At 44.8% G+C, this 9,510-nt stretch overlaps 1 protein-coding gene across 1 annotated transcript in view; it reads left to right on the forward strand.

Moving 5' to 3' along the window:
• The window catches only part of GPC4 (glypican 4), a 68,386-nt gene extending 60,358 nt beyond the window's left edge, over positions 1-8,028 (forward strand). Inside the window, exons 5-9 of the mRNA XM_032701925.1 lie at positions 941-1,071; positions 1,277-1,423; positions 1,823-1,959; positions 4,159-4,334; positions 5,267-8,028. Coding sequence (XP_032557816.1) covers positions 941-1,071; positions 1,277-1,423; positions 1,823-1,959; positions 4,159-4,334; positions 5,267-5,475 — 800 coding nt within the window. The 3' untranslated portion in view covers positions 5,476-8,028. The remainder of the gene's footprint in view (positions 1-940; positions 1,072-1,276; positions 1,424-1,822; positions 1,960-4,158; positions 4,335-5,266) is intronic.
• Positions 8,029-9,510: the final 1,482 nt, after the last annotated feature.

Below are 9,510 nucleotides of genomic sequence, written 5' to 3' on the forward strand. Positions count from 1 at the left end.
TGGCAGAGCATCATGAAGTGATGCAGGAGATGAGACCAGCAAATGCTTTGGGGTCGAGGGACCACAGTGAAAACTACCATTAAATTAAGGTTGTGATGGGTGCAAAGAAACAAGAGCTTAGTGCCAGGTGTGTACCTGGAGGCACCTTCTAGAGGAGAACCGGAGAGAGGATGTAAACACAATACAAGGTGAAAGCCTTAATGCCAATTGCCAATTGTAATTTCCCAGAGGAAGTGGTGGATGTTCAGCAGCTGCTGTGTTTAATGATGCATTTGATGAGGATGTGCATGTCAGCACAGGAGGAGTGACCCAGTGCTGGCTGAGGGACTTTCCTTCTCCCCTTGCCTAGGGATGTGCCAAATACATCATGAGTGCACAGCATTCACACTGTTCTCATGCAGACTCCATCATGCAAATTGTCCATGTAATGCTGGGAGTGCAATCCCTTGCCTTCCCCAGGTGCGAAAAACCCTGTAGATGTCTGTAAGGGAGAAATGGTATCAAGGATCATCTTGGACCCTTGCAAGTTGGTGTCTTGTGCTCAGGACCAGCATGAGGAAGCCAGTGGCTTTGAAAGCAGTCTTGAAAAACAAATGACACAAGGCAACCTTTAATAAATGAGCACAGAGCGGAGGCTGTTAGTAATGCTTGTTCTGATGGGAGGAGCTGATTACAGACTGCTGTTGGCAGGCTGCAATGGCTCCCCCTTGTTTAACATGGCTTTTGATGTATATGAGCCCATGGTTTGGTGCTGGCAGCCTCTAAGTGCCTGGTGAAGGTGTAGGCTCTGGGAACGGAGCAAAATGTTTCCTGGAGACGTACGCTGGTCAGAGGCAACACTGCAGTGGTTAATGTCTGTGTGCTCAAACAGTTATCCTTTGTACCCGTTATTCTTGCAGCTCCTCTATTAAAAACCTTCATTCATCTCTCTCTGTGTTAGATTCAATGCTGCTGGTAGCAGAAAGGCTGGAGGGTCCCTTCAACATTGAGTCAGTCATGGACCCCATTGATGTGAAAATTTCAGATGCGATCATGAACATGCAGGAGAACAGCATGCAGGTGTCTCAGAAGGTAAATGGGCCAAGAGGACATTTGGGATTTATTTATTCAATGTGTTTTATTTTGCTATTCTCATCAATATGTTTTTTCCAGAATGCCCTTTCTAGTATATGTATAAAGTTGATGTGTGATTTTGGGCAGGGGCTGGGTCGGAACCTGGAGAAGGGAGGCTTTTGTGACATCCCATTTCATAAAATCCTTTCCTTTTCTCACATAGGTTTTCCAGGGATGTGGCCAGCCAAAAACACTTGCCCAAGGCCGGACTGCTCGCTCTGTCTCTGAAAGTGGTTTCAGTGCTCGTTTCAGACCCTACAACCCCGAGGAGCGGCCAACTACAGCTGCTGGCACGAGCTTGGACCGACTGGTGAGTGCCTGGTCCTGCTGGTGCCACGCAGGTGCTTCACACCCGTGTACCACAGTGTATAATTTTCCATTTTTAATTTATAGGGTTTCTTAATATTCCTTGGCTGTCTTTAACTCTCTGAGGGGTGTAATCTGCCCATGGCTCTAGACACGAATTACCTCAACGCTTCTATGTCAGAGAAGTGCCTGTGCTAAAGGCTTGGCTTATGAATAATATGTGTTTGAGGAGCAGTGTTTAATTTTGTATTAAAAAAGTAAATCAACCATCAAAACACGCAGCCTGAAGATCTGGCCTGTATATGTCTGTTGTGATAAAAAATACTTTCCTTACTTTGCTTTTAATGAGTGTTTGGTATTCTGGGTTATGTTTTGTATTTCTTTTTTTTCTCTGGTTTAATAGGTTACTGATGTGAAAGAGAAGCTGAAGCAAGCCAAAAAGTTTTGGTCATCTCTCCCTGGCAACATTTGCAATGATGAAAAGATGTCTGTAGGCACTGTCAATGAGAACGAGTGCTGGAATGGAAGCGCCAAGAGCAGGTTTGGCGATGCTGCCTCCCCTCGTTAACCCTCTCCCTCTTGCCCCAGCCTTTCCCAGTGTGCTGGCCTCTCTTCCTGAGCCCTCTTCTCCTACTGGAGTGACTCCAGCTTTCCCAAGACAGGCTGTTGCCGTTACCCCTCTTGTTTTTGTAAATCAGAGAACTGGAACGCAAAGCCAAAGGGTCGTCCAAGCTCTATGTGGGGGTTTGCTTTAGAGGAGAGAACTAAGTGTAGATACCCAGATAGGGCACCTCTTCTTGGACTTAAGCCTCTTATTGGTTGTTTATGGATTTGGAGAAATGATCTGTACAAAATGCTGTATCACAGCCACAGAGCAGGGATGCTTGTTTTGTCTGACAGTACTGCTGCCCCAGTGCTCCCAGTTGGTATTTGCACCAGGAACTGGTTTCTTTGTTGAGCAAGGGCAGGGGTGATGGAGCCTGGAGACCTTCTCCACTGCTGAGGTCAGTGGCACAAGGGGGCCAGTGGTTTCATTCACACTTTTGATGGAAAAAGAGTTACAAAACTCTTTTTTTTTTTTTTTTTTTTCTTGTAAGGAAGAAATTGCCAACACATGAGTAAGTCAAAGTTCTTCTGTCATATGGTTTATGTAACTGTTTAACTTTTATTTTGGAAATACAAGTTTCTTTTTTTTCTCTTTGCTTACTGAGGAAATAAGCACAATCCAAGATGTTCCATTAAAAAAAAAAAAACAGTTGTCCAGGGTTTTCCAGCAGTTTTTCTAAGTAATAGCAATTTTTGCCCTTGTTATTTTTGGGCCACAGGATTAAGACATACTGCTTAAATTTTGCGCTGTTTTGTGTGTGCCTGAAACTCTGCCTTACTTGGTCAGGGTGGTGCTTTGGGTCTCTGTGACAAGAAATGGCTCTGCCTCCTGAAGTCTTGTTTATCAGCAGCTTCTACAGGGCTTTTCATAGCAGGTATCCCCAGTGTGTGCAAGGGCCACGTGAGTACAGAGGAGAGATGGAGACTTGGCAGCACTGGGCAAGGAGGCAGAGGGGGGGCTGGACATATGGGGTTGTGCAAGATAATTTGCTTTGCTGTTAGCATTTTCCCAGTGACTCTGAGAAGCTAAAAGTTTGGTAGTCTTCCACACTTTGGTCTCTGACTTCTTTGAAACATATAATATTGGTCACAAATAATAACAAAACTACCACTACCTATAATCATCATCATTGTTACTCCCATACACAGGACAGGATTTGAGCATACTCTTCAAACGTATGCTTTATCTCACTACCTGGTCTCCAGAATCAGTAGACTGTGCTAAAAGCTTTTCTTTCTCTCATGATACTGATGTTGGCATCAGAACTAAGAAAAGTAATGTTTTCTTCTGTTAAACTGATTTTTCTAGCAAGTCAGGTAGTTGGAGGAAGGAGAAATGTGTCCTATCCTTACTCTATAAGATGATGCTCCAAAGACCGGTTTCAGGAGATGTGTTCTGTTGGATTTTGTTGCTCAGTCCCTCTTTTAAACCAAGAGGCTGTACGTGTGTTCAGACCTGAGCATGCATGCCTTCTGAGGCTGAGCAGCTTGGCTCTTCCCTGCTCTGATGTGTGGGGCTACAGGTTCTCATCTTCAGCATCACAGGTGTTTCTCCTGCTGGGGTTATTAGGGAAATTGCATCTCATGTCTACATGGTGAGAAGCATACATTCAGTATCCCAGCTTGATGGTTAAGGTGCATTATGCAAAGCCAGAATGACACACTTGCCTCCAACAGTTACTATAGGGTTCTCTGGGATAACTATGGCCTCGAAGGTTGTTTTCCCAAAAGTGTCATCTAACTGGGCATCAAGGCATCTCAGCACCTTGTTTTGCTCTGTTGCCTGCAGCAAGCTGATTTATGCTGTTAAAAGCCATTATTAGAATAAACCCCAGATCTTCTTTCTCTTTTCAAGCTGGGGAGAAAATTGTCCTTCCCCTGCCTATGTGGCACAGCATAAATGAAAACAATGTTTATTTCCACATGCTGCAGAGATTGCAGGGAGGTAAGATGGGGTAAGAAGCTAGAGAGGTGCTTTGTGAGGTTTAGCACGTGGGAAGATCACATTGGGCTCGGAGTATCACCCAGACTGAAAACAGGGATGGCATTGCCAAGTTCCTGTGCTGCCACCCTTTGGCACAGGGACCCTGCCAGGCTGCAGCTCTGGTACCAGCAGGAATGGTTTCTTTTCAGGTATGACTTTGCGGTGACTGGAAATGGCTTAGCGAGTCAAGTGAACAACCCGGAGGTCGAGGTTGATATTACCAAGCCAGACATGGTGATTCGCCGGCAAATCATGGCTCTGCGGGTGATGACCAACAAGCTGAAGAATGCGTACAGTGGGAACGATGTCGACTTCATTGACATAAGTATGTTTGCTGTGGTTTGCCTTTTGCTTTTTCTTTTTTCTGTTTTAATTGGATTTCATGCTAACGTGGGGTAGCTGGTTAACCGTCAGCTGTGGGTAAGCGTGTTGGTAAAGAAGGTGGGAAGTGGCATCTCTGACAGGCTGTGTGAAGAGGGTTGTTCCCACAGAGTCATCGAACTGTTTGCATTGGAAGGGACTTTTAAAAGTCATCTAGTCCAACACCCCTGCCGTGAGCAGGGACATCTTCAACTAGAACAGGTTGCTCAGAGCCCAGTCCATCCAGCCTGACCTTGAGTCTTTCCAAGGATGGGGCACTCATCACCTCTCTGGGCAACCTGTGCCACTGTTTCACCACCCTCATAAAAAAAATCTCTTCCTTATATCTAGTCTAAATCTACCCTCTTTCAGTTACCCCTTGTCCTATCGCAACAGGGTCTGCTGAAAAGTTTTCTTATAAGCCTCCTTGAAGTACTGAAAGGCTACAGTAAGGTCTCACTGGGGCCTTCCCTTCTCCAGACTGAACAACCTCAGCTCTCTCAGCCTGTCCTCCTAGGAGAGGTGTTTCAACCCCTCAGCATTTTTGTGGCCTCCTCTAGACTTGCTCCTGTAGATCCTTCCTATGCTGGGGGCCCAAGAGCTGGATGCAGGACTCCAACTGGGGTCTCAGGAGCAGAGTAGTGAGGGCAAATCCCCTCCATTGACTTGCTGGTCACGCTGCTTTTGGTGCAGCCCAGGACACAACTGGCTTTCTGGGCTGCAAGCACACATCGCCCAGGTTTGACAGATGCACACAGCAGTCACATTAACCACAGGACCCACGCTTACATCTTGTAAATACCAAAACAGCCGTTCTCTTGCCATTTCCCCCTGCTGCCTTCTGCCCTGGGGCTGCAGACAGCAGAGGAGGATAGCAGGTGTGTTTGTCTCCCACAGGTGAGGAGAGCAGCGGGGAGGAGAGCGGCAGCGGCTGCGAGCTCCAGCAGTGCTCCCCGGAGTTCGAGTTCAACGCCACCGAGGTCACTCGGAACTCCAACAAGAGCGATAAGAACGTGAACACTTCTGCCGCTGCCAGGAGCAGTCTATCACAAGCAGCCTTGCTCCTTAGCATTTTGTTCTTGGCCATGCAAAGACAATGGAGATAATTGTGCAGCATAGGGGGGGGAAAAGACTTTTATTATCAAAGGTAGAAGGCATCTGCTTTCACTTTTATACCATCTAGAGACTTTGCTTTTTAAGTTAATGGACAACAGTGTACAGTTTTTACTATGTTGCCACTGGTTTTAAGATACTGATTTATTTTTTTTTTCCCTTGCTATTCTGGGAATAACAGGAACGGGGACTACCAGTCTATCCCGTTCACCAAGAGTCCATTTTAGAGGTGGATAACAAAAATGTATATACAAGCCTGTAGTTAGCTCTGCATTTGTGTCTTTATCACTTCGTTTTTTTTTTCTTTTGCTGTATTTCTTACAAAAACCCCAGGGTCTTCTCTTGGCCTGTAACAAGTATGTGTTTCTGAAATGAGAAATATCTGTACAGAAGCAGGTTTTATTTATCATGTAATCTTATGGGGAAAAAATAATTGCCCAACAAGCAGAAAATGTTTCATGTAGTTAACTTCCCATTTATCCACATTATGTTAGTTGCCTTATCTGGAGAGAGGTGGAAGTCATTTGTCTTTATTATGCGGTAAAACAGAAGGTGAAGGCAGAGCTGGTCAGTGTGCCAAGGGCCCTGTTTGCATAGGGCATCAATGCCAGGAGCAGGTTGTGCTTGCTTTACAGGAGGTTTGGTTAAATTGGAAGGGACTACAGAGAATTCCTATTCTGCAGACGCTAAGAAGAGATGTCATTTGCTCCCCAGGATCCTTACAATTGGCTGTAACTCCCGTGGGTCAGTTCCTGATGTGCATCCCCCATGGGAATGAGGCATTAAACTTGTTCGGTTGGAAGCAACTTGTCGTCTCGCAGATCCAAATGCCAATTTGTGTCTTGTCTGCAAATTTGTTAGGTGAATGCTGGATTGACTTTTTTAATTGTTTTGGTTCTGGTTTTAAGGAGTCCTTTGTGGGAGGGTAGGCGGGGGGGATTGGGTTTGTTTCTACAAGTTTTGTTTCCTCTCTGATGGGGGCAAAAGGGAAGGAACAGGCACTGTTGCAGGCAGATGGGAGTAGGAGCAGGCAGGAGCTGGCAGGGCTGAAGACACCTCCTTTTTGGTGTTTGGCCTCCTGGGAGCTGATGCCCAGCACCTGAAGCTTTTTGGCACTACCTGAGACACTCTCCTCTCTCTACCTGTGCTGTTGCAATTGGAACAGTGTTGTGGTGAACAGCAACTCATGAATAAAAGAAGTGTATATTTTTAAGAACAAAAATGAAATAATTTTTAAAAGAGTTTAGCGAAAGCAAAGTCTTTGAAAAGACTCAAAATTATTCTGCACATCTCCTGCTTTGAGTAGCCTTCAGGTCTGACTGGACACTGAGATCCGGCCAGGAGAGCAATTCAGAGAAAGAGAGGGTTTGCTCTACTCCACCCTTGTGTCATAAAGGATAATTTTCTATTTTTATATCGAAGCATTAATTACTTGTTAGCTCAGGGTCACCATTATATTCAACTTTATTTTCACACCAAATTTCTGCAAAGCTATAAAGACGTATTCTTGGCTGGTATAAACAATCCTGGAGGCTTAATTTTACTAGAAGTAGCCAGTTATTTATTAAAACATGATGTTAGTAGAGTTAGGGATATTCTGGCTAGATTATTTTTCTTTAGAAAATAAATCATGGAACCATAAAATTGAAAAAGTTATAAATTTATGTGTGGGAAAAAATGGATTGTAAATAGCTAAGTTGCCTTGCAAGGAATTGGAAAATGTGCTGATACTTAGAAACTACCTCAGTTCTGAGGAATTTCCTTTCTAGCTTTGAGTGCTATTGCATTTACTTGGTAGAAGTGAATCTGGTCTCCAGTATGTAGCTGAAAGAGTTATCCCTATAGACCTTGTTAGATTGTTTTTAATTTAGAGGGTTGAACTACATCCAGCTGTTTTCTTTCAGCTAAGTTCCCTAACAAAGAGAATTTCTGAATTAAATATTGCTGATGGTTTCCATGACTTTTCCTGATTTGTTTGGTTTCATGGCATTTTCTGATTGCCCTTTAATTATTTAAATGGTTCTAGCCATTTGAATTTTAATCCTGAAATAAACCTTAGATGCACTACCATTGTAAATATATCGCAGTAAGGTCTGACTGGATAACCCTTCTGGCTCATACCCAGCTGGCAGGCCAGCAGAGCTAAATGAAGAAAAAAAGAATAAAAAAAATAAAACTTCTTCAGAGTTCAGAGATTGGTGGAACAAAAGCTCTTGTGTTGGGAGGGGCTGCCTGCTCCAACGTCTCTCTTCTTGGCGTAAGTGTTCATATGTAAGAAAGTCGCTTGTAAATTCTCCTGCTTCTGAGCGTTTCTGCTCAGAAAAGAAAAACACTTCTGAATTTATATTTATCGTTTTACAACTAATTGCTTACTAATTATTATTCCTTAATTTGTTACAAGCCACCAATGGAAAGACCTGCCATCAGTTTTAGGTGTGTCCAGTTGACTTTGTTAATAGCACAGTGATCTTCCACTCTATGAAGGACAGATTTGTCACCTGGGGCTACAGGAAACAAGAGTAAACATCAATGTAGGATGATCAAAAGTTGTGTTCCTGCTTTTATTTTGTGTTTGTGTGTGAAACTGGCTCTCTGACATGAACTTGTAAACTAAACCATACGGGTAGGGACAAGTCATACTGCTGACTTCAGGGAAAGCATGCACTCCCCTCCTTCAAGTATTTCCCTTTTTTCCACATAACCATTGCCATTATAAGCACGATTTAAAGAAAAATTCCCATATGTAGAATTAATAATTAAAGTTAATGGAGTTGGTAACGAGCTTCAAATGCAAAATGAAACAGAAAGGTGGTGTCCTTGGCAGCATGGGAGGTGCTGTCTCCCAGTGAGCTGGAACAAAAAAATCCGGCCCTTAAAAGGACTTAAAAGCTTTAACAGCTCAGGTGCCTTTCCTGAAACACACGTGCAGCTCAGTGCTGCCACAGCCTTGCAGGCAACACGTGGAGGGGGAAAAGGAGAGCACTTTCTGGGACTGCTGTGGTCAGAGTGTTTCAAAGAACAACACATAGTGGGACTGCTGTGATCAATCTCTTTGTTTTGTGCTGTGATGGGTGGTGCCCCCCCAAGTCGGGGCAAATGACCACAGCAACAAGAGGAGCCCTTCTACACCCCAGGGCAGGGTCCTGCTCCTCCCCCTGGCTGAGCCAACCTGGGTTTGTCCTCACGAGCAGTGTGGGGTATTAATATTGGGAGGTGCAACCTCTCAGTACAGTGGTCATTTCTTAGACCAGATGGTGCTGAAGTTTCCATCACCATCCCCTAACTGCTTTGGTGGATATAAGCCTTGCTGGACAGGGCAAGCCCTCTGGTGTGGTCCTGGCTCCTTTCTCGTGGTAGCATCTGGCATTGGGCATCTCAGAGCATGGCACATAAAAATTCCTTCTGTGTGTTGGGATGCTTTTAATGATTGTGTGTCCCATAGTAATTGCCAGCCTTGTTTGTCTCCTTTCCCACAAAGCTATCCTCTTCCCTCCTACCCATAAATGTGGCAGTGTCCTCCCATGGTGACAGCAGTAGCCAGATCAGTGACAGCCAGCACCAGGGGCTGCTGCCCTGTTCATGCCCTTTGCTTACCAGCATAAAACTGCAGCATTTTCTCTTGTCCCTGGGAAAGCCTGTACCACTGGCACTGCTTGGAGTGGCAAACACCTGGGTCCTGCCAGGACTGGCAAGCCTGGAGCATCCTGGAGACACTGAGAACCAAGGATTGTATGTGTGTAAGCTGGTGGGCATTGCTGCTGCAGGAAATCCGAGCCTGGATAAATCCACCTCTGATTGTTGGAAGAAAATAACTTGAAATTTTGGGTTTGTTTTTTAATGCTGATGGCTTTTTTTTTCTGTGTAAGCTGTACTGACTGGGATAACTGCAGTGACTCTGCTAGATGTGATGGCTAGTGGCCATCTGCCTGTAGTGGTCCTTAAGTCAACGTTGCAGTGCCTGCCAGGCTGGCAGGAGGGTTGCCTCATCTCTACTGCTTTTCTTCCTTGGAGTGTTCTCTAGGACTGAT

The sequence above is a fragment of the Chiroxiphia lanceolata genome, chromosome 14 (assembly GCF_009829145.1).
Source record: "Chiroxiphia lanceolata isolate bChiLan1 chromosome 14, bChiLan1.pri, whole genome shotgun sequence".
NCBI classification, from domain to species: domain Eukaryota; kingdom Metazoa; phylum Chordata; class Aves; order Passeriformes; family Pipridae; genus Chiroxiphia; species Chiroxiphia lanceolata.